The sequence below is a fragment of the Rana temporaria genome, chromosome 1 (assembly GCF_905171775.1).
Source record: "Rana temporaria chromosome 1, aRanTem1.1, whole genome shotgun sequence".
Classification (NCBI taxonomy): domain Eukaryota; kingdom Metazoa; phylum Chordata; class Amphibia; order Anura; family Ranidae; genus Rana; species Rana temporaria.
Window position 1 is genome coordinate 56637054 of NC_053489.1, and position 25775 is coordinate 56662828.

A 25775-nucleotide genomic window follows, 5' to 3' on the forward strand; every position below is an offset into this window, starting at 1 on the left:
CCTACGGACTAAGACTGGGATGCCATTAAAGTTCATGTGTGTGTAAAGGCAGGTTGTAATTTGTGGGGAGCTTTAGGGCCTGGATGATTGGATACAAATTTAATGGATTGTATAGATCTGTCTTCTTATTACATTACATTGCATATTAAATGTAGAATCCCATTGTATTGTGTATGGTCAGTCCTCCTTGAATTCGATTTATACATATGAAATCGCAGTGTCACAGGAATTGTGTTCTCTGATTTATTAGGCAAAGCCAGCGATGAAGGAGATGAAGAGGAATATTATGATGACCTCTACTGCCCCGCTTGTGACAAGAACCTTAAGACCGATAAAGCGTGAGTCTAACAATTATCCACAGCATGCAATCGCAATCCCTCAAAATGCAATCGGCCTCATTCATAAAACAGGGCGAGGGGAAAAAACAAGTAAGGTTGTGACATCATCCACCCACCTCTCCACCTCCACAAATCAAAGGAACACTTGTTTTCATTGCAAAAATGTAAGACTTCTTCTGAATGGCGGAGGTGCACGAAGACCAGCTCTTATTAGATCCAGCATTAAAGTGGTGATGGTGTGATTGCCTAGAATAAGGCCTACCTATAGGTAGAGGAAATATCTCTTAACCACTTCCCCACCGCTCCATAGACAAAAGACGTCTACAGAGCGGTGGAGTTATTCCGGGACGACGTCCCTGGGACGTCCTCCCAGAATGCTTCACTCGCGCGCCCCCTGCGGCGCGCTCCCAGAAGCATCTGTGAGCGCCGGGTCTAGAAGACCCGGCGCATCACAGATCGCGGTAAATCGCCGCTGATAGCAGCGGTTTACCACGTGATCGCTCCGTCAAATGACGGAGCGATCACTTGTAAACAAACCGGCGTCATGTAATGACGCCGGTTCCTCCCTCTCCTCTCTGTACCGATCGGTACAGTGTGAGAGGAGAGGGGGGAGAGCGGCAGCAGCAGCAGCAGCTGCTGTGGGATGGATCTGTGACAAATGCAGTCACAGATCCATCCCTCCCTCCCTGTGCAATACTCTGCAATAAATACCCCCCACACTCTGCAATACCCCCCACACTCTGCAATACCCCCCACACTCTGCAATACCCCCCACACTCTGCAATACCCCCCACACTCTGCTATACCACCAATACAGGCATACCCCACTTTTAAGTACACAATGGGACCAGAGCATGTATGTAAAATGAAAATGTACTTAAAGTGAAACAATACCTTTTTTCACTTCTAGGGTTTAGTAGGGGGTCAGGGGCTGTATTTGGGGTGTCAGGAGCTGTAGTTGAGGTGTCAGGGGCTGAAGTGGGGGTGTCGGGGGCACACTGGAACAGGGCGGACTATGCTCTCGAAGCTTCAGCTCCTTCTAGTGCTGCTGCGAAATGTCTGTACAGTACTTGTAAGGCACTTTTCACTCGGGGGTATGTCCTTACTCGCGAGTGTATGTAAAGTGAGTGTACTTAAAGCGGGGTATGCCTGTACTCTGCAATACCCCCCATACTCTGCAATACCCCCCATACTCTGCAATACCCCCCATACTCTGCAATACCCCCCATACTCTGCAATACCCCCCATACTCTGCAATACCCCCCATACTCTGCAATACCTGCTAATATGACAGAAACGAGAATTTTATTTTTTATTTTTACAGAATTTTCAGTGTTTTTTCTTTTATAGCGCAAAAAATAAAAACCGCAGAGGTGATCAAATACCACCAAAAGAAAGCTCTATTTGTGGGAAAAAAAGGACAAAAATTTCAGATGGGCACAATGTTGTATGACTGAGTTATTGTCATTCAAATTGTGAGCACCGAAAGCTGAAAATTGGTCTGGTGAGGAAGGGGGTTTAAGTGCCCAGTGGTCAAGAGGTTAAACCTGTGGCGTTTAGGAGATATTTACTTTGTAGTGCTCCGATGATGTCATTGGCGCATGCGCTGTGAAGAAATGGCCCTCCATGCTGTTCACTCGCAAATGCCGTGACTGACACGACTCCGGCGGCTCTGTGACGTGGCTCCGGCCAGTCACAGAGCCAGAGTCCGCGGCCCCGGAAGGAAGAGGGGCGAAGATGGATGTGCCCTCCAGCGGGGACATCGCAGGCTTTGTTTGCAGGTAAGTGCCACATAATGGGCTACTATGCGATGCATACTAGCCCATTATGCTTTTAGTTTGCAGGGGAACAAAGGGGAAGTAAAACCCATCATGGTTTACTTCCTCTTTAAAGGAAAGTGTTTTGCATTGCTGCCAGAATACAGCGCTGCATACTGTACATAGCACAACACCCCAAGCACCAGCGGGTCTGTTCCAGCATACAGATAATTAATTTGACCCAAGCTGGCCCAAATAAGTTATTTAACCACTACCTGAATGACATATGCATATATGCTTCCTCGGAAAGTGGTGGTATCTGGAGGGTGACTGCAGCTTCAGCCATCATGTGGATACCATTCTTTAGCCCACCGCCACGTGCCGTCCTTTCAGGGCTCTTGCGTCCCACTGGGGAGCCTGGGGGCTATTGCTGGCTATCACACCTGCTGACCATAGAGACGATGGAGGAACTTGATTTTACCCCATCATCTCTATGGTGTGTGAGACCGGAAGAGGCAAGAATTTTGTCACTTCCAGTTTCCGTCTTTTTAGTAATGCAGCTGATCAAACCTCAGACAATCTTTCTCTATTGTAGTATTTTATCCATGTCACCAGTTTATCCTTTTCTATTGGCTGTCTTCTGTAGTGTGATCTGTATTCCCACCCTACCTATGTGTGCTCTGGGCTGTATATCCGATCCTCTGTGCTCTGGGCTGTATATCCGATCCTCTGGGCTGTATATCCGATCCTCTGTGCTGTGGTCTGTATATCCGATCCTCTGTGCTGTGGTCTGTATATCCGATCCTCTGTGCTCTGGGCTGTATATTTGTTTCTCTTATATGTGTGCTTTGGGCTATATATACGATCCTCTTATATGTGTGCTTTGGGCTATATATCTGATTTTCTTATATGTGTGCTCTGGGCTGTATATCCGATCCTCTGTGCTGTGGTCTGTATATCTGATTATAGCTTAATTTTATCCTATTGTTGTTCAGAATGAAGAATCACGAGAAGTCCAAAAAACATCGGGAGATGGTGGCTCTCCTGCGGCAGCAGCTGCAGGCTGAAGAGATGGAGTACAGTGCTGCTGACGGGGAAGACAACAATGTCCTGGATGGAGAAGGGGCGACGCTGTCTGAAGACCAGGAACCCGAGGAGACCCCAAAACCAAAGTAAGCCGTGATGTAAATTAAGTATTGCCGCATGCTTGTTCTAATTCGGTCATAAAGTATCGTGGACAGTAAAGCCAGGTAACTAGCTAGCTTTTATTTTATTTTAGGCAGCCAGCAATAGTAGCACAGTACAAAGGGGCTTCCAAGTACAACTTCAAGCTAGCCAGAAAAATCAAACAACTTAGCTACCCAGATTACCCAAGCTACAGAGGTTTTAATTGAATATGTTTGCAAATACATGTTGAAGCCTTCCTAGCACACCAAGGCATCTCTATAGAGTGTGTTCCCTAATTCAAAACTATTGGACTTCCCAACTATGGGCCACATTTCAGAATGTATAAACCTGAGGGCAGGCTCACCTGCAGACAGCCCCATCTTCCATAAAGATACAAAAACACACCTGGGTGCATATGGGAGGGCATTGTATCCATAGTCCACAAATTCTTCTCACCATAGTTGTTCTTCAAATGGTGGTTTGCAATTGAGATGTTTTTGTCTTCTTTCTTCAGAGCAAACAAAAAGCAAAAAAAGAAAAAACAGAAAGGCTGTCAGGTGAGTGCTTAAGTACCACATGTCATTTTTTTATCAAATATAAAGTGTGTGAAATTGATGCGATTACAACATAAAGTAAATGGAGCAGCAGGCAATGTCTGATCCTGGAGATCGCTGGTCAAGTGTTTTATTTGGCAAATGTTTGGGTCAAATCTTTATATGACCCGCCTCAAAGTAGACCTTGCACTAAAATCGTCGAAGGTCCCCTTATTTAGTTGCACCCCAGATTTTTTAGGTGTGTCGAAAGACACACAGAGAAGGCTCAGCAGCGAGCACACACATATGCCTCCATAACAAGCACCTTGCTATGGGGCACGGGCACTCAACAGGGTGGGGGGGGGGGGCGGAGGACCCAAGAAGAGGATCAGGCTTGCACAGAGCAGATAAAGTATAAAAAAAAATTGGTTTTGTTCTACTTAAGATATGTAACAGGCAATAACTGTATTTTTTGGCTAGAGTTTCTGAGCTGCTGCTCTGACCACTGAAATGGGCCTATTATTACTACAGTGACAAGGTTGGCCAAATACATATACAGTGCCTTAAAGTATTCACACTCCTTGAAAGTTTCCACATTTTGTCATGTTGCAACCAAAAAACGTAAATGTATTTTATTGGGGTTTTATGTGATAGACCGACACAAAGTGACACAGCCAGAGACAGCCGCTAGGTGGAGTAGGACACTTCCGACGAGTCTGCTCCACTCAGGGACAAGCTTGTCAGGTAGTCGGTCACTCAGGCAGGCAGGTGCGCTCCTCCCAGCCCCCAGAGGCAAAGCACTCAACACCGCTTCCAGGACCCAGCCGTTTCTTCTATCCCCGCTGGCCACCGTCCGCTCATTCACTGTCTTCCCCACTGGCTCCTTTCCTACAGGTAAGCCCCGGTGTTTCACCTGATCGCCGGCTCCATCCTCATCCCCCTGCCCTCTGCCCGGAGGCGACTTGTGGCCGTCCTTTTCAGGATAAGCCGCGGTTTGTCCCCCCGGGTAAAAAGGGCAGAAGCAGCCACACAAACATCCGCCTACACCAAACAGCGAGGATCCCCCCCCTCACGGCCCGCAACCTTCCCCGAACGTTCTGGCATAAGATCGCGGCGGCTATCCATAGGAAAGACTAGCGGCACACTCGCGGCAGCAGCCAAAACAGATCAGTTGCACCCCACAATAGCCCCAGCCACCACAGGACTCATCACAGTCCCCCAGAATCTCCACCGCTCACTCCCCAGCTGCCCCATTACCCCTAGCCCCCGGCTCGGGCCTAGTCCCGGTCGGCGGCCATCTTGGTACACCCAATACCACTCTTCCCCACCACCCCCCCCCCTCCTCAGCCTGCTTTCCAGGACTGACGCATCGCTCACCATCTTTGATCCAGGTTTTTTGCCGATTGCCTGTTTAGGGGCCAGGAAGGAAATTTTTCCACAGTTTTTGCAGATTGGCTAGCATGCCTGTTTTTTTTTTGCCTTCCTCTGGATCAAAAAAACGGAGAGGGAAGATTTGACGAGTGGCGCCCCACTTGGTTATCTTTCCCCCCATTCACCCGCCAATCACCAGTACTCTCCCGGTATCTTTCTGCGACCATGGGTAATTTCAGTTACTCTGCAGAAACCATCTGGGAACTAAAACCATTCGCCTCAAACTTACCAATTGTCACGAAAAAAGCCCTAAGGAGTGAGCAACTTCTAAGAATTGATCGACGATCGATAGTCAAATATCATAAGCATTTACCCCAGCCCAAGCGCATATCATGCGTTTTGGTCAACACGAGATCGGCAGTAAAACATTGACAAGAAATCCACGATTTAATTCTACAAAACGATCTAGATTGCCTCTTTATCACAGAAAGCTGGCTCACAGCAGACTGTAACACCATTCTAGGTGAACTGGTGCCAGAGAACTATCGCATAATAACAGAAAACAGAGTGGGGAAAAGAGGGGGGGGGCCTGGCGGTGATCCACAAGAGTCACCTCTCGATCACCAAACCAGCCCTTCAGTACTCCCTGCCATTCATGGAAACCCTCACTCTGCAACTCCAAACAAATCCCCAGGAGACCGTCCATATTCTCCTCTGCTATAGACCACCGGGTCCAAAATCACAGCTTCTCTCACTTTGGACAGAGTTCATGTCCACTTTCACCCTAAACGGCAAACACCTTTTGCTACTTGGGGATTTTAACCTCTGGGCCAACTCCCCACAGGATCCCGTTGCCGATGCCTGCATTGACCATCTGGAAAGATTACGTCTGCAGCAACTTGTATGTGGGCCCACACATACTTCAGATCACACACTCGATCTTATTTTCAGACAAGATCTGGAAATAAACATTCTAAAAAATGAGCAGCTGCCATGGACAGACCACCATGCAATTAAACTCTCAATCACCACAAAGGCCCCCCTAACAAGAACATCAAAACCGGTGTCAACGCACTGGACTAGATCACAAAAGAAGCTCTATTCAGAGCTCTTCAAAACCACTTTAGGGGATAAAATAAAATCCATCCAACCACAGCAAACTGCCACAGAAACCTTGGATGCCATAAACACGGCTCTACTACAATCAGCCGACCTGGTAGCGCCTAAACACAAAACCTGCATTAGGAAAAACAATTCCAGCTGGTTCAATGACCAGCTGTCGTTGCTGAAGCAAGAGCGCAGAAGAGCAGAAGCAGCCTGGAAAAGAAGCTCTTATGAAGAAAACCTTTCCGGCTACAAGGCAATAACAAAAAAATACCACATAGAAATCTTCAAAGCCAAAAAAAAACATTTTGCCAATATTATCACTAGTGCCCTAAACCGTCCCCGGGAACTCTTCAAGATAGTTACTAAGACCATGAATCCAATCTGTCTTGAAGCACCCAACCCCGACACCCAAAAATTCTGCAATGAATTAGCGGATTACTTCATCAATAAAATTGAGGGAATCCGGGAAAGCATTCAGCAAAATAATACCTCCCTCAACTCCCCCCTCAATCATTTACACAATACCCAGACAAATTCGCCGCAAACAACAAAGTTTACTCTGGAACCCATCTCCATCAATGCCACAAAAAATATCATCGGTACTTTGCGAAACAGCACAGCGCCTAATGATATCATCCCCACTAAACTGCTGAAGGAATGTGCCGACATCCTGGCACCTCCTATCACGCAGTTTATAAACCAGTCATTCAAGGAAGGCATAGTGCCCTCCCAGTTGAAACAGGGCATAATCCAACCCATCTTAAAGAAACCCACCGTCGTCCCATAACAGGCCTAAACGTACTCTCCAAGGTAATGGAGAAAGTAGTGGTACAACAGCTGCAACAGCATCTAGATACCCATAATATACTCGATCCATTTCAATCAGGTTTTTGTCCCGGACACGGGACAGAAACCGCACTACTCAAAATATGGGATGATGCTCTCGAGGCCGCAGACGAAGGAGAACCTTGTCTTCTGGTACTGTTGGACCTAAGCGCAGCTTTTGACACGGTAGACCACAAACTGTTACTGACTCGGCTAGCTGAAGTAACCAGAGTCGCAGAAGGTGACTTATCATGGTTCTCCTCTTTTCTGGAAAACCGATCACAAATAGTGAAATTGGGATCTTTCACTTCTGAAAAAATGCACGGTGTCATGCAGAGTCCCTCAAGGATCACCGCTGTCGCCGGTGCTGTTCAACATCTATCTCCGCCCTCTCTTTGAAATCATCAGTAGCCAAAAACTACTTTATCACTCTTATGCAGACGATACGCAACTGTATTTTCACATCTGCAACAAAAAGGATCATCATCTCAGTCTAGAGACATGTCTCTCTTTGATAGAAAACTGGATGACTAAGAGTTATCTTAAACTCAACAGTTCCAAAACAGAACTTCTCCTGTTTCACGCCAGTCGCAAGAAGCAACTTGCAATAACCTGGACACCTCCGCCCATTCTGGGCCAAATCATCACCCCTAGCGCCAAAGTCAAAAGTCTCTGGGTCACCTTCGACACCTACATGACAATGGACGCACAAATAGGGTCAGTAGTCAGCGGATCTCACCATCTGCTGCACCTACTACGTAGACTTATTCCATTTATTCCTAAAGAGGACATAGCAGTCGTAGTGGGAACAGTTGTGAACTCCAGACTGGACTATGGGAGTCCGAGGTAAAGAGCATTTGCAAAGTACCAAATCTCTCGTCTGCAAGTCGTTCAGAATACGGCCGCCAGACTTGTGACTGGGAAAAAACCATGGGAATCAATCTCACCTTCGCTGAGATCCCTTCATTGGTTGCCAGTAAAAGACAGAATTGCTTTTAAAGCACTCTGTCTGACACATAAGTGCATCCATGAGAAGGCTCCGCAATATCTTTGCGAAAAGATAAAGTCTCACAACCCCAATCGCATTCTGCGATCCACCAACCAAAATCTGCTCCAGATGCCCAAAGCCAGATACAAGTCCAAAGGAGAAAGAAGATTCGCGGTCCAAGGTCCCAGACTATGGAGCGCTTTACCAACCAGCATTCGGTTGGAGGAAAACCACCTGACTTTCAGAAGAAAGATCAAAACTCTACTCTTTTGATGTCAAGAGAGACCGGAACAACAAGCGCCCATATGTGCATGTGCCGCGCTATATACGTTTTTCACTCACTCATAATTGTGAAGTTGAAGGAAAATGAGACATGGTTTTCATTTTTATTTTTTCACAAATAAATATCTGAAAAGTGTGGTGTGCATTTTGTATTCAGGCTTACCTGTAGGTGCTTGCAATACCACCTTAACTTACATGGTTAAGGAGATAATTGCAGAAAATCGGGCACGGATGTCTACGGCGCATGCGCGCCGTAGACAACTGTGCAGGAGTGACGTCATCGCCACTCCGGCCAGTCACAGCGCCGGAGCGGCGATACCCAGAGGTCACTCCAGGTATCATGGCGGCGACGGGGGACCGCTGCGGGGGCTTTCGATCTAAGGTAAGTAATTGACAATGAGCTAGTATGCTAGTCATACTAGCTCATTATGCCTTTGCCTTGCAGGGTTTTTTTTATTTGGGGTATACAACCACTTTAAAGAACAATTTTTTATTATTTTTTTTCAAATGGCAATTTTTTTTTTTTTAATTATTTTCATTTTAATGTAAATATGAGATCGGAGGTCTTTTTGACCCCAGACCTCATATTTAAGAGGATCTGTCATGCTTTTTATTATTACACAGATGTTTATTCTCTAGGGTGTTAGAAAAAAAATGGATAATGTTTGGGGGTTCGAAGTAAGAGGCTCGGCTCTTAATGAATTTTTATTTTGCCACAGATCCCAGAGAACGAGATGCCAGAGGACAACATGCCGATAGAAAATGATGGGGAGAGCGATACAAAAAATGAAACGATACAACCTAAAGAGGATGAAACTATCCTGGACACCGTTCCGAACAACGTAGAGCCCGAAGACAACCTCATCCAAGATACAGAAACCGTCATGGCTCCTGAGATGAATGAAGAAAAACCGTAAGTTGCCCTAATGGTTTATCTCTGAGTAATCCTACAGTCAGGCCATAGAATGAGCTCAGGTCTGTTTTCCGTGTATTACAGAGCACAAAAACTCAAGGGAAAGAAAGCAAAAGATATGAAGAAAGCTGCCAAAATGGCAGTCGTACAGGAGACCGAAGAACAGGTAATTATTTTAAGTAGTTAATAAAGACAAAGCTGACATTCAGCAGTATAATCCATGCTGTGCTCTGTTTTGCAGAATAAAGTGTAATAAATCCTTACCAATGTAAATTTCTAGTATAAAACATGGATGTGCCCAGTGCTTGATGCCAATTTTAACCTTGACTCGTCAAACTGATATGATAACTCTTATTATGAATGGTGGACTTTCTGGTAAACCAGTCATATGATGGCATTAACTGATTTCTACTGTAGCACCCAGCTGTGTGTTCTTAGTATCACAAGATTTTATAGACACTGAGCACAACCTAAACCTAAAAGTAAGATTTTTCGTCAGTCACTTCCTACTTCCTGACTGCTCACTAATATGGTCTTTTTGCTGTCACTATAGCATGAAGACAATACTAGCAAGAACATCTTTGAACCAAATGAGCTGTAATTTACATTTCTCTTTCGTTCATAGACGGACACAGCCTTCATTGACCTTAGGGTTATGCTTCTTCCTACCAGGAGATTTAGGCAGAATTCTACAGCACTTAAGGTGTTAAAAACTTTCCTTCATGCCGCTCCTCCCAGGGGGCGTGGCTCCCCCAGGCATAACCCCCACTCTGCTCTAGCAGCTTCAGTTTGTTTCTGCCTAACCGTCAGGAGAGTCAGGCTCTCTCTGGAGTCCTGCACTCTGGAGTTTTTTCTTGCAAAATTTTTTTGCATCTTGCGAGTTTTTTCCTCGCTTTTTTATTTTTATTTTTATTTTTATTTTTGAATCCTGCGATTCTTCTATCAACAGCCGACTGGGTGACAGGCTGGGTCCTCGACCCTTGTAGTCCCCCCAGGTTCGGCCTTCGAGCGTGTGCCAGCCCTCAGCTCCGCTTTGGGACGTCCACGACAGGCCCCATTGCTCCACGGGCGGCCGGGGAACTTCGGTTCTAGGGCACACATATGACCGGTCTCTATGGCCTTGTCACAGTGTGTCTGGCCGACAGCCATGCCGTTCGCGGACGTTGGTTCTGTCTGGGATACCTCCAGCCGGGTAGTCGCAGGACAGGTAAGTAGTGGCCCCTTACTCAGGTAAGTGGTCTGGCTGGAATGTTTCCCTTGGGAGGTCGACTGAGGGTTTTTCCCTGCTTTCCTCTCTCCCTTATTCCTCTCCCTCCTTCCCCCTTTGGGTGACGGCTGTGCAGGGGTTTTTTTTCTCTGGGGCTCATTTTTTTCACTCGTGGTATGGCTGGGGCTGTTCTGTGTCACTGCAGGGGACTGTGGTGGACATTCTGGGCATTTTTGTGTGTGCTGTGTACTGTTTTGGTGTACTGTCATTTTTGGGTACACTGTCTTTTTAAAACTGCGCAACGGCGGCCATTTTGCCGGAGCCGCGCTTGTATTATTCGGCGGCCATTTTCTTGTGGCCGGCGCCGTTTTTAGCACTAGTTCGGCCTCTAGTGGCCGTTTCGGCGGGGAAAAAAGACCGCGAATCATCTGAGGGGACAGACGCAGCGCTGCAGCTCCTCCTCAGCACACACTTGCCTTCACAGACCGCGCTGTACCAGGGGGTGGTGAGTCTCAGGGGGCCCCATACTGTGCTCTAGCGGCCGGGAGGTGACCTGTGGGGGAATTTTTTCCTGCCCTTGGCAGTAGGGGTGAAACGGCAACGGCAATATGGAGCCTGAATCGGGCCCCTCATTCCTCACAATGCCAGAATTAACCCTTAGCGCCCCTTCCCCTGCCACATCTGTTGAGTCGGTGTCGGCTGTCCTGGAGTCTTTCTCACCAGGTTTGAAGCAGCCAGTGCTCGGTTGGGGGGTAAAAAAAGCGCCCCCCCCCCCGGAGGCTGTTTCTGGGGATATCTCTGACGCAGAATCTGACAACGCTATTGCTGCTTCTGGTTCTGTCGTGTCAGAGGATGCGGACTTAACCCACATGGACAGCGAGGATGACTCTGCTGCGGAGTCTGCTGACAAGGAATTTGTTGGAGCTCTTATTACTGCGGTGCGTGAGACTCTTCATTTAGAGGATGTGGCGGAGACACCAGCGGTGTCAGTCCCTTTTGGATTCCGCAAACCACCGCGTACCGCTAAGGTATTCCCCTGTGTTCCTTATTTAGACAATATGTTGTATAAGGAATGGGATACACCGCAAAAGGCTTTTACGGTTCCTAAAAGCTTTGCTACCCGTTACCCCCTGGAGGAGGACTTTTTAAAAAAGTGGGTCACTCCTCCGTCGGTGGACCCTCCTGTGTCCAGACTGAGTAAGGCTACTACGTTGCCTGTGGAGGGGGCTCCTGCTTTCAAGGACCCCGCTGATAGGAGAGTGGAGGCCGTGGCCCGCTCCCTGTTCTCGGTGGTGGGTTCGGCGGTAAGGCCGGCTCTGGCCGGAGCCCTGGTTGCTCAGACGCTAACTGAAAGGGCGAAGCTCCTGCTGCAGGATCTGGAGGTCCAAGGTGCTTCCGAGTCCTCTAGGGACCTGGCTGAACAGTTGATTCAGGGTCAGAAGTTTCTCTGTGAGGCGGCTATGGATTCGATTCCTTTGCTTTCCAGGGCTTCTGTCTACGCAGTGGTTCTGCGCCGCCTTATATGGCTGGAGTGCTGGTCGGCTGATCAGTCCTCAAAAAAGGCCTTGGTAGATTTGCCCTTTAAGGGCGGACGGCTTTTTGGGGCATCCCTGCATGACATCATTAAGGATACACTGGAGGTAAGAGCACCTTGCTCCCTCAGTCGGGGAAGGGTAAGGAACCTCGCCGCAAGCAAGGTCCTACTTTTACTACCCCTAAGCGTTTTTTTCATGTGCCCAGCGCGGCTGGAAAAGGTCAGCAAGGTGCAAAAGCCCCTGCTGCCGGGCGTAAGCGCCCCTGGTTCAACAAACCGAACAAGCCTGCGGACAAGCCTGCTTCCGCATGAAGGTCTGCCCCCACCCGGGTCTCGGGTGGGGGGACGGCTTCACGACTTTGCGGATCGGTGGAATTCTCGTCTATCCGACCGTTGGGTTTGCAAGGGGGTCGCCTCGGGGTACAAGATAGAGTTCCTTTCTTGTCCTCCAAACAGATTTTTTCCATCCAACCTCCAGCTTCCTCCGGATCGTCGGCTAGCCCTGTCCGGGGCTGTCCAGGATCTTCTGGACAGGGGGGTGGTTGTGCCGGTCCCCTCGCTGGAACGGTTTCAGGGGTTCTACTCCAATCTGTTCGTGGTCCCCAAGAAGGGAGGGGTTCGCCCTGTCCTGGACCTAAAGGCCCTCAACTCCTTTGTCAAGGTGCAGCGATTCAGGATGGAGTCGGTCCGTTCTATAATAGCGTCCCTCCACCAGGCGGACTTCATGGCGTCCTTAGACATCATGGACGCATACCTGCATGTTCCCGTTTGCACAAGCCACCAAAGGTATCTGCGCTTTGCGATCGGGGAGGACCACTATCAATTCGTGGCCCTCCCGTTCGGGCTGGCGTCGGCACCACGGGTGTTCACCAAGGTGCTCGCCCCGATCCTGGCCTTGCTAAGGCAGCGAGGGATCGCTATCGTGGGATACCTGGACGACCTTCTCCTGAGAGCTTCTTCAGGCTCAGAGTTAGAGGAGGACGTGTCCATCACGTGTCGGACTCTGCAGGAGTTCGGCTGGCTTCTGAATCTCAGAAAATCAGTGTTGGTTCCGTCCCAGAGGCTGGAACACCTGGGGCTGGTTTTGGATTCGGGGGAGGCAAAAGTGTTCCTCCCATCAAAAAAACTGCTGACCCTGCAATCTGCAGTGAGACAGTTATGCCCAGAAGTGGTCGTCTCTTCGCTTCTGCATGCGGGTTCTGGGTCTGATGGTGGCCTCCTTCGAGGCGGTTCCGTATGCCCAATTCCACACCAGGGTACTACAGAAGGAGATTCTGTCACGATGGGACAGGGTCCCATCTTCTCTGGATCGCCAGATTCGGTTGAGCCATCTGGCCAAGTCTTCCCTGGCATGGTGGCTGACGTCTCCGGTGCTTCGGTCCGGGAAGTCTTTTCTTCCGTGCCGCTGGACAGTGGTCACGACGGATGCCAGCCTCTTCGGCTGGGGGGGCGTCTGGGGCACCCAGTCAGCCCAGGGGCGCTGGACTCGGGAGGAGTCCCGCCTGCCGATCAATATCCTGGAGCTCCGAGCAATCAAGCTGTGCCTTGTCAGGTGGTCGCTGGAGCTACAGAGCCGTCCTGTCAGGATCCAGTCCGACAACGCCACGGCCGTGGTGTACGTCAACCATCAGGGCGGCACAAGGAGCTCGGCCGCAGCGACGGAGGTCGCTCACATACTTCGGTGGGCCGAAAGGTCCGTTCCGGCTCTGTCGGCGGTATACATTCCGGGAGTTCTGAATTGGCAAGCCGACTTCCTAAGTCGCACGACTCTGGATCAAGGGGAGTGGTCTCTCCACCCGGAGGTGTTTCAGGTCCTGTGCCAAAAATGGGGCACTCCAGACGTGGACCTTCTGGCGTCCCGTCTCAATCGGAAGGTACCACGGTTTGTGGCCAGGTCAAAGGACCCGTGGGCAGACGCGTCAGACGCGTTAGTGGCTCCCTGGGGTCAATATCACCTGATTTACGCCTTCCCTCCTCTAAGGCTCCTACCCCGCCTGCTGCGCAGGGTGGAAGCCGAAGGGATTCCAACGATCCTGATCGCCCCAGATTGGCCGCGTCGCTCTTGGTACGCAGACCTGGTACGTCTGGTGGCAGACGCCCCCTGGCGTCTGCCTCTGAGGGAAGATCTCCTGTCTCAGGGCCCGATCTTCCATCCTGCTTTACGGTCACTGGCTTTAACGGCGTGGCTGTTGAGAACCAGGTACTGAAGGACCGGAGCCTGTCGGGCCCGGTAATCTCTACCATGCTGCGTGCACGGAAGTCCACTTCTCGAAAAATTTACATCGTACATGGAAAGCATACATCTCTATGTGTGAGGAGATGAAGTGGCACCCCCGTACTTACGTGGTGTCCCGGATCCTGCTGTTCCTACAGCGGGGAGTGGACCAGGCTCTTGCCTTGAGCACGATCAAGAGCCAGATTTCTGCTCTGGCTGTTTATTTTCAGCGTCCCTTGGCAGCGAATTCTTTGGTTCGCACGTTTGTGCAGGGGGTCCGGCATGTGGCCCCCCCGGTGCGCCCTCCGCTACCTTCTTGGGACTTGAATTGGTCCTCTCGGCGCTTCAGCGTGCCCCCTTTGAGGACATTCGGGAGATCCCTTTGCTGACCTTGTCGCAGAAGGTGGTCTTTCTGGTAGCTATTACCTCTATCAGACGAGTGTCTGAACTGGCGGCCTTGTCTTGCAAGGCTCCTTACTTGGTCATCCATCAGGATAAGGCGGTGCTGCGCCCGCGGCCTTCTTTTCTTCCGAAGGTCGTTTCGACCTTTCACATTAACGAGGACATTGTTGTTCCATCATTATGTCCTCAGCCGAAGAACCCGAAGGAAGCCGTTTTACATTCTCTGGATGTGGTTCGGGCCCTTCGAGTTTACTTGTCGGCGACAGCTCCGTTCCGGAAGTTGGACTCGCTGTTCGTGTCTGTGTCCGGTCCCAGTAAGGGCCTGGCAGTCTCGTCGGCCACCATTTCCAGGTGGATCCGACGGATTGTGCTTCAGGCCTATGCCCTGAAGAGCGGGCGCTCCCTTTCGGGTCACGGCGCATTCGACCAGGACGATCAGGGCCTCCTGGGCTTTCCGACACCAAGCCTCTGTGTTACAGGTGTGTAAGGCTGCGACCTGGTCGTCGGTCCACGCTTTTTCAAAGTTTTATATGGTGGATGTGAGTGCATCTTCTGATGCCTCCTTCGGCCGCAGGGTGTTACAGGCGGCAGTTTAAGGTTGGAGTTCCTCCGTTGAGTAACTCCGGTTTTTGTTTGGGGTGTAACCTGTTTTTGCTGTGTTATTTTCCCACCCCTCGAATTTTTTTACACTGCTTGGGGACGTCCCTAAGGTCAATGAAGGCTGTGTCCGTCTATGAACGAAAGAGAAAAAAGGATTTTTGTACTCACCGTAAAATCCATTTCTCTGAGTTCATAGACGGACACAGCACCCACCCCTCCTTGGTTTGTACTGCTTGTTACGAACTGAAGCTGCTAGAGCAGAGTGGGGGTTATGCCTGGGGGAGCCACGCCCCCTGGGAGGAGCGGCATGAAGGAAAGTTTTTAACACCTTAAGTGCTGTAGAATTCTGCCTAAATCTCCTGGTAGGAAGAAGCATAACCCTAAGGTCAATGAAGGCTGTGTCCGTCTATGAACTCAGAGAAATGGATTTTACGGTGAGTACAAAAATCCTTTTTTTTTTTTCTAGGGGAAGCCTGTATAAAAGGTCACAAAAAATGAAAAGGTGAGCCAACACCCTACAGTGGCCAGCACCATTCCCCCCTGTTATACTTACCTCCTCTGTGCAGTTGGTTTTGCACAGAGTAGCCCGGATCCTCCTCTTCTTGGGTCCCTCGTTGCTGGCCCTAGCCCCTCCCTCCTTTGAGTGCCCCTCGACCAGCAGCTTGTTACAGGGGGCACCCAAGCCGAGACAGAGCTCTGTTGAACCATTCAGACACTGAGTTCCGACCTGGTCCCGCCCCTTCTCTCCCCTGATTGGCTGGCTGACTTTGACAGCCGCGGGAGCAAATGGCGCCGCTGCTTTGTCTCAGCCAATCAGGAGGAGTGTACTGGATGGCTGAGGGGATTGTGGACATCGCTGGAGAGAGAAGGAGCTTGAGTAGGTAATTGGGGAGGTGCTGGGGGGGGGCTGCTACACACAGAATAGAAAACATTAAGATGATAAACTTTGTGCCTTTTACAACTCCTTTAAATTTAACATGGTTGTGCGTGGCATCAATGAATGGGAAGACCAAATCCCATCTACAATAATTATATATTATATGCTAGTCCCATCTGTCACCCACACTTGTACTACATTGATTGCTCCAGTCCCATAACAGAAGGTCTGTACTTCCTTACAAGGCTGGGGTAAACTATACAGGGGCCTGTGCTTGGCACCCAAGATACACTGATTGTGGTTGCCATGAACTTCAAAAATTTAATAAATGCACATTTTTCATTTTAATCATTTGGTGCATGTACCTTTTTGCAAAAGGCAAACTATATCTTGAAATATATATTTTAACCTATTGGCGCCAAGGGCATGCAAAAATGCGGGCTCTCATTCGCCCCTGACAGTTACCGGCAGCTAACAGAAAGTCGCAATCGGAAGCTTTCACGGCGGTCACATGATCATAGACCCTGCCCCCAGCATCTAAAGACTGTTAGCCCTGGTTCACTACAGTGTAATCGCAGACATCGCATGTGATTTGCACCCGAGATGAGATGGGAGTTGAGCCATACCGTTGTATTGCTGAACTCGCATTAGATTCGCACAGAATAAAGTGCAAGGACTTGTTTTTCCCCACACTAGAATCGGATCATATGAGTGTTCTCACCTATGCAATCCGATTCCTGTGCGAGTTTACAGTTCGCACTGCGATCTGTGAACCCATCTGGGGGTGTCCCACAGCAGTTTGCAGCCTGCAGGAGAGATGCAGTACAGAAACCAGCGCTGTAATTGCGCTGGATATCGCATCAGTGTGAACCTAGGCTTAAAGGGTCAGGAGGCTCTGGCGCCAAAAGGGTTAATCATGGTGGATCCAGAATGCAGTTTACAAAGCGAATATACAGACAAGACAGCGTGAGTAGGAAATCTAAGTTGCTACATTTACACAAAACTATACAAAATACTGAGAGGGGGCAAAGTTATGAAGCAGGAAATGGAACATTCACGGACAGGGACTCAATCAATGTAATTTAAAACGCATGCAGCAGGGAAATACACCTGTAGTGAATGTTTGGGACATATTTTTTAAAGTAGGTAATCTGACATTTACCAGAGAATTCTTCTGTCATAATAGTGCATGACCTTATCAAACAAGGAAAACATGACATTTCTTATTGGAAGTGTCTGTACAGACAGTCGCACATTCATGTAAATGCAGTTAACCAGTTGCCGACCAGCCGTCACAGTTTTACATCACATAATATTACATGATTTTGCATTTCAGCCACTAGGGGGGCGCCTCCGGTAGCGCTCGCCCCCTGGTGCCAACAAGTGTGCCCGGCGGGCGCGATCACTGCCGGGCACCCGCAATTGCTCGTTAGAGCGAGAACCGGGAGCTGTGTGTGTAAACACACAGCTCCCGGTCCTGTCAGGGGAGAAATGACTGACCGTCCATGCAATGTATGAACAGTGATCTGTCATTTCCCCTAGTCAGTCCCACCCCCCCCCCCTTCAGTTAGAACACACCCAGGGAACATAATTAACCCCTTCCTCGCCCCCTAGTGTTAACCCCTTCCCTGCCAGTGACATTTTTACAGTAATGAATGCATTTTTATAGCACTGATCGCTATAAAAATGCCAATGGTCCCAAAAATGTGTCAAAAGTGTCCGAAGTGTCCGCCATAATGTCACAGTACCGATAAAAATCGCATATTGATGCCATCTCTTTTACGAAAAATATGTAGAAGAATACGTACCGGCCTAAACTGAGGAAAAATATATTTTTTTTATATATTTTTGGGGGATATTTATTACAGCAAAAAGTAAAAAATATTCTTTTTTTTTTTTTTTTTTCAAAATTGTCGCTCTGTTTTTGTTTATAGCGCCAAAAAATTAAAACCACAGAGGTGATCAAATACCACCAAACGAAAGCTCTATTTGTGGGGAAAAAGACGCCAATTTTGTTTGGGAGCCACGTCGCACGACCGAGCAATTGTCAGTTAAAGCGACGCAGTGCCGAATTGCAAAAAGTGGCCTGGTCATTGACCAGCAAAATGGTCCGGGGCTGAAGTGGGTTAAGCAAGTGTTTTTTTTTGGGGGGGGGGGGGGGGGGGGTTTCGATCATCCACAGTAGAATTATGTACACTTTAGCCACCTTGAATGTTCACTTGTTTTATATATTGAGTAACTGTTCCTGCATTTTTTCTTTTTTTATCTTACAGACTTTTGTCCCACTTCGATGCAACACCTGCACTTCTGTGTTTCCAACGCGGAATAAACTCTTTAGTCACCTTAAGTCTACAGGACACTCGCTGGCCACTGGTAACCCACCAGCAAATGCAGCAACTCCCAAGCCTAAAAAAGACAAACGGAAAAATAAATGACCTCCTTATGATGGTACTGAACTGGACTTGCTAATCACTACAGGCCGTCCAGGCTGTGTAATAGGAGAAAACCGCCTCCAGGTTCTCCTAGTGTCTACAGTCTGGGTTTCTGCTGGAGATGCACAAGCTGTTGTCCCCTATTTATTTAAGGACTGATGACCATCCACTGAGGGAAATGCCTGCTAAGCCATTAGAAGCAGTCATTTTGGGCTACAGCTGTCCGTGACCTTTCAGCTAAACTGTCCGCTTCTGCTTAAACAAAACAACGCTGTAATAATTTTTCATACTGATCCGTCTACATGTGCACTTGTCTTCTGGTCACATGGGAAGATTTTTTAAGGTCGTGTGTTACAACCATACTTCCTTTGCAATGTTTGTTTCACTTTTAAAGGTTAAATGCACCTTTATCACAGCAATCTGTACTTCACACCCCCCTATCTTGCAAATTTTGAAATGGAACCGCATAAGTGAGATTTACAAGAAGCATCCGCAATCTGTAGGTTAACCATGAATCCCATTGCTGAGAGAATGTTTTATATACTTAATTTGATAGGTAGGAATGCTAGGGTCTCTACTTATTATTGGCGTCAACTCAGCATGGTTCCTGATCATAGATCAGAGTCCAGCCTGAAATGGCCACTTCAAACTTCTTTGGCCTGCAGAGGCCACTTGAGCTTGAAGAAGGCTTACAGTCCTCTGTTTAATATGGTAATTATCAGATACAATTACAATATAAAAAAAAAACTTTTACCTTCTAACAGGTTATCAAAACAGTATAACAAGCCTTATGTCTGTAAAAGAAATGAAAATGTATTTATGTAGACAAACTATTCATAGCCTTGCTGAGACTGCTAAATGTGGTCTGGGCTTCTAGACTTTAGTGATCTTTGTTCATGAAAGGTTAAAGCGGAGTTCCACTTAAAAGTGCAAGCTCCACTTATCTAACTCCACCACCCCCGCTTCAGTGCCACATTTTTTTTTTTGACAGGTACCTATTTCCATTTCCGGGTTATCTCGCCGTGGTTCGGCACAAAGCGCAACATGCTTGGCGCAGTAGGGAACTGGCTGTGATAAGCCGCAAGGCTTCACTGCTTGTTTCCCTTACAAGCAATGGCGGCAGCACCTGAGAGCAGATGGAAAAATCAGCAGGGGTGAAGACAACGTGGGATCCCTGGACAGGTAAGTATCCGAATATTAAAAGTCATCAGCTACAGTATTTTTTTTCTGAAGGGGGCTGGACCACCTCTTTAAGGCCTGCTTGTCTTGGCCTGGCCTGGCTGGCACAGTGTTCTTCTTTTTTGCTCAGCATTTGTGCTGGGAAATAATTTTTCCACCCGTAGTCAGGCATGTATCAGATTTGGAGAACGTTACAGACTAAAAATGTCTGTGCCGTCTCAGGGCACTCTAGACTGTGTAGACTTCTGCAAATTCCTCATGTTTGGTTCCAATTAGAATTTTGCTGTATAATATGGCAGAGGGTGTGGGGTGAGTCTGAGGAGTTGTGATAAAGGTGCTTCTGCCCTTTAAATTCCACAATACAACTTTAGAACTATCCAAGATACAGAAAGAAACGCATTCATGGCAATGGTCTCGGTATTTGTTTACAACAGGAAGAAATCGAATACCAGGGAACAAAATGAGATTGTATTTTATTTTCAAAATGGGATTATTATGGGAATCTGTCCAGGATGGTAAACTATGACATCATTGAACATTTGTTGTGTATTTAGCTTTTGTACTCCCAAAGCTCAACTTCAGGAAGAGTAAATTCCTCACTTGCAGTGGGGTGTACCCATCCCAATACTGGTTCCCCAGTGTAGTGCATTTGGCAAGGAAAAAAAATAATTTTTCCCCACAAATAGAGCTTTCTTTTGGTGGTATTTGATCACCTCTTTTTATTTTTTGCACTATAAACAAAAATAGAGCGACAGTTTTGAAAACAATGCAATATTTTTTACTTTTTGCTATAATAAATATCCCCCCAAAAAATATTTTATATTTATATATATATATATATATATATATATATATATATATATATATATATATATATACACATACACACATTTTTCCTCAGTTTAGGCCGATACGTATTCTTCTACATATTTTTGGTATAAGCGTATATTGATTGGTTTGCGCAAAAGTTATAGCATCTACAAAATAGGGGATAGTTTTATGGCATTTTTATTAATATTTTTTTTTTTACTAGTAATGGCGGCAATCTTTTTTTTTTTTTTTTTTTATCGTGACTGCGACATTGACGCACACATCGGACACTTTTGACACCATTTTGGGATCATTGTCATTTTAAAGCGATCAGTGCTATAAAAATGCACCGATTACAGTGAAAATGGGTTAACCTGTAGGGGGCTCTGAAGGGGTTAAGTATGTCCTAGGGAGTGATTCCAACTGATAGAGGGCGTGGCTACGAGTGACATGTCGCTGATCGCTGCTCCCGATGAGGGAGCATTCGATCAGTGACATGTCACTAGGAAGAACGGGGAGATATTGTATTTACTCTGACATCTCCCGTTCATAAGCTCAATGACACGATCGCGGGGCTAGTCCGCGGACACGATCACGGAGCTCGCATCAGGTTCACGAGCGCGAACCACACGGTGGCAAATTAAAGGGGACACATCTGTACGCCCATTTGCCTGTCCATGCCATTCTATCGACAAAAATCTGCGTGCGGCGCTCCTTAAGCGGTTAAGCATACCTGTCAGCCTTTTCCAAAGTTGGCCATACACTGATCAAAATGCAGCCAATTCGGCAGGGATCGACCCAATTTCTATCTGCCTGTCTCCATTTGATCAACTTCTGTGAAAGCGATTTTTTTATTCAGCCCACGGGCTGAATGTAAAAAAAGTAAATATGTATGGCCACCTTTTTAGAGTAAGTCCATTACTTGCATCGGCCTGTGCTGGGGAACTCTGTACCTAATCTGTAACTAGTAGCATGACTTCTCTGACTTGATAGATAAGCTCTGTCTTCTGTTACCCAATGTCCCACTATCCAAAAAGAGCGCCGTTATTGATCACTGTGGTGGATAGTGGGACAGTAAGTGAGTTGGTGGAATAACTTCAAAAAGCTCCCAGGTCTCCCGGGTACAGAGGTTTTTTTATTTTATTTATACATATAATCATGCAATTCTTGTTGACTTGTGTTTTTTGACCTGTTGCCCCCATGTGTAAACACGTGTGTGTGTGTGTGTGTGTGTGTGTGTGTGTGTGTGTGTGTGTCGGCAAAAGGTGGAATTTAACACCCACACTCTGCACATATTTATCACTGGGTGGCTGATGGTTTCTGTGCTCATAGCACACTTCCAGCACAGAGAGAGAGAGCTGATCCCTACTAACGATCGGTAGCTGGCTGGGCCAGCTCCCTATCATGTGACCACCAATCACACTGATCTAATGTTTGCCGATCCCCCCCCCCCCCCCTTTCCTTGCTGTCATAACAATAATAAAAAAAAACACACAGCCACGCCGGGCTCCGCCCACCCAGCCACATCATTCATTTACAGTGTTCAGTGGCTGTCAGGTTGTAGTTCTCAATAAACTACTGGGGTGTTGTTGAGCGGGTAATTTATGGGCTCTTCCGGACAGTGTGTAACTTCCTGCCTGTATGAGCAGACAGCTTACAACAGACTGTCTACAAGAGCCCTGCATGACAGCCGCGATCTGCTTTGCAGGCTCATGAAGAAAAAATGTTTTGCGATCTGCAAAAAGATGTTCATTCGTTTTTTTAATTTTATTTTTACAAAGGTGAACTTATCCTTTTAAAAGAGATTTTCAGTTTAAGGCTCCGTGCACAATAGCTAGCAGCAGCGTTTGATCATTTTTATATATATATTTATTTTTTTTTGCTTGTAGAAGCAAATGGTGTTATCGCACTATTTTAGTCTAGAAGCGTTATTGAAGCTTTAACAATCGAGGAGCACAAAATTTGTTTTTGGGAGCGATTTGTAAGCGGATAAAAAAAAAAAAAGGTTGCGGCTGCTAAAAGCTGGCCCAAAAATGCTATTATGAGCGGCTTTCTTCCAGCTTTCTTTTTTGCATGGAGCCTTAAGGAATATTTCCAATGTTTTTACATACCGTATTTATCGGGGTATAGCGCGCTCCCGCGTATAGCGCGCACCCCTAAAGTTGCCCCAATTCCTGTGGAAAAAATATTTTTTTGTACTTAGTTTTGGTGTCTTGCGCGGCGGCCTCGCAGGGTCTGGTGTCCGTCTGTGGCTTCGGGTGTCCTCTTCGTCGGGTCCGGCGTCCTTCTGCGGCGTCCTCGCCGCTCGTTTCTCGCGCCGAGTTTGAATACTGTGCCGACATATACCGAGTGCAGTACACTCGTGTATCGTCGGGCAGGCTCGGCAACTCTCGCGCTGACGTCCTATACGTCCAGGATGTCAGCGCGAGAGGAGCCGAGACTGGCCGACGATACACGAGTGTACTGGGCTCGGTATATGCCGGCGCAGTATTCAACCTCGGCGCAGGTATCTGCGTATACCGCGCACCCACGATTTTGCCCTGATTTTCAGGGCAAAAAAATGCGCGGTATTCGCCGATAAATACGGTATATTAACACAGAAGTGGTTAAAGATAACTAAAGCCTCGGTGCTCTAAATAATCGGTGTATATAAAATGTTTGCGTCATCTCAAAAGGAAAATTGGGCATAAAATAGGCACAATTCACAAAGCTTTATCCCAAAGCTAAAAATCTTTATCTTGGTCATGAGACTGTTATTTTCAAATCTCACTTGATTCAGCAGAAAATGTATTTTTTTTTTTTGCAAGTAAGGATCCTGATGTGTCGGCTTTGTGAATTGAGCCTAATGTGACAGACACAGTCCCATGTCCTAACATTAATTTATATAATGTGTAAATAAAATTTTGCTCTGCTTTTGGTGCTTGAAACTCAGATACAGAAATGTTGGGGCTCATTCACGTCCTAATGTTTTTGACATGAGCTAAAGCCAATTGAACTTTCAGTTAAAATCGCTAAATACATTCTAGGTGCATCAGAACAGAAAAGGGATGTGTGTGTGTCAATTCTGTTGCAAAGCCAAACAATACTAAACAGGAGCCCTGACCGAAAACAGATTTATTACAATTACGTAGTGTTCCTAAATTCCTTATCTCCTTATTCGCTGCTTTAAAATAGCGCAGGGACAAACTAAAACCTGACCCTGACCACTTCTTAATTGTTCATCTGTTTTGAGTGAAAATCTGTCACCTTTTTCTGCCCAGGATTAAAGCGGAAGTTCTCCCTAAAAACATGTATATAACATTACATTCTGCATACATACGGAGGCGCCGTATAGAGCCGACTCGCAGTTCGGCTACTTTCGGAAACTCGTGACGCGCCTTATCCGCCGGGGGGGGGGGGAGTTTTTCTCAGGACGTCAATCATCTGGGCGAAGTCCAACATGACACTGCGCCTCTGCATAGGAATGCCTACTCCCGCGGGAGTGAGCAGCCGGAAGCCGGGTGGAAAATAGCAATAATACAGTATGTACAGCAAAAAACAAACCGCATACTGTAAATGTTGGAAGTATGCAGAATGTAATGTTATATACATGTTTTTAGGGTGAACCTCTGCTTTAAGGTACAGAGGTTGCAGAGAAACAGGCGTATAGACTGATAACTGACAGCCTGATTTGCTTCTACATTTTTTGCTAATTTGTTTGATGAATGTTCCTCTAAACATTCATCAAGCAAATTAGCAAAAAGTCTATAAAGTCTCCCAAGTTTTGCTTTCTGTGGAAAGCAGCTGATTGGTTGATTTAAAAACCTGTCCCCTTCCAGCATGCTGCAGAGACGGACCCTTTTCACTCTGTGTGGAAGCAGTGATCTCTCTACAGAAGTCTGAGGCCTCGTACACACGACCCGACATGTCCGATGAAAACGGTCCGCGGACCGTTCATCGGACATGTCTGCTGGCAGAATTTGGTCTGATGTGTGTACACACCATCAGACCAAATTCCCCGCGGAACAGAAAACGCGGTGACGATGACGCGGCGACATGCGCAAACCTGGAAGTTCAATGCTTCCACGCATTCGTCGAATCACTTTGACGCATGCACGGGATTTCGGGCCAGTGGACATGTCCGATGAGTCGTACTGACCATCTGACATGTCCGACGGACAGCTTTCCAGCGGACATGTTTCTTAGCATGCTAAGAAACTTTTGTCCGCTGGAAACCTGTCCGCTCGGCCAGGAATCCGGTCCGCTAGGCCCTACACACGGTCGGACATGTCCGCGGACCAGTTTCAGCAGACATGTTCGGTCGTGTGTATGAGGCCTGACACACCCCAACGCTCCATTTGACTTGTACAATCAGCAGGGAACATGCACTCTGAGGCCTGATTCACACTGTTGCAGGTTGCATATTCAAGGTGCATTTTGCAATACACATTTTTCATCCATTAAAGTCTATAAAACCAAAAATCGGAGTCCCTGGCTGTTTTTATAAAATGCTCAGATGTGAACTACCTCCATAGGAAACCATGATAAATGGACTGTAGTGTGTTTCTGCAAAAAAGTGAAACAAATGCATAGGTGTGAACCAGGCTTAATTTAGCAGGGTGTGTGTTGGATCTCTGCAGCATGATCCCTGCTGACATACAGTGGCCTTTCAGTTTGTGGCTGCTTTGTAAAAAAAAACATAAATCTATAAGACTCGTGTCACAAACAAGGCTCTTGGGCCATTTTATGTGACCTTCGCACCTCTCCTGTAGCTGTGGAACCCCCCTTGTCTCTGCCCCCATCTTGCCTCAGTAGTTGGCAGCAGAGAGATGGACAGACCTCCTTCGCCACATTCTGTGCACACGTGGAGAGGCTCGTTTCTGCTCCCCCTGTCTCGGCAGTTGGCAGCAGAAAGCACAATTTTCCTCCACCCCTCCCTGGTCTCAGCAGACTCCAGCCCTCCTCTGATCCTCCTCCAGACCCTGCACTTTCTGCTTCCCGGCTCTGCCCCCAGTTTCTTCCCAAGAGTGGCACAAGATAAAGGTGGGTGCACTGTCATGTAATGGAAGGTGGACGACTCTTGACATCTGATGTGGGTGGGGGTAATGATGTGCTGTGGACATCTAGTCTTATAGGTACAACCTGCCTTTTCAGGACAACCACAGTGCTGGTTCGGCCCACGATGAATTTGAAGTTGGCACCCCTGCAGACATTGCACACATTTTTTGTTGTATGCCCCTGGTATGTATTTGGCTAGTT

At 47.4% G+C, this 25775-nt stretch overlaps 1 protein-coding gene across 2 annotated transcripts in view; it reads left to right on the plus strand.

Moving 5' to 3' along the window:
* DNAJC21 (DnaJ heat shock protein family (Hsp40) member C21) overlaps nt 1-25775 on the plus strand; it is a 69507-nt gene that overhangs the window by 41680 nt on the left and 2052 nt on the right. The window contains exons 7-12 of one of the 2 annotated variants that reach the window (XM_040338225.1): nt 251-338; nt 3091-3267; nt 3777-3819; nt 9088-9281; nt 9366-9447; nt 18390-20383. In XM_040338225.1, coding sequence (XP_040194159.1) covers nt 251-338; nt 3091-3267; nt 3777-3819; nt 9088-9281; nt 9366-9447; nt 18390-18551 — 746 coding nt within the window. In that variant the 3' untranslated portion in view covers nt 18552-20383. Of the gene's footprint in view, nt 1-250; nt 339-3090; nt 3268-3776; nt 3820-9087; nt 9282-9365; nt 9448-18389; nt 20384-25775 lie in introns of those variants that run through there. The other variant, XM_040338233.1, reaches the window with a different exon arrangement.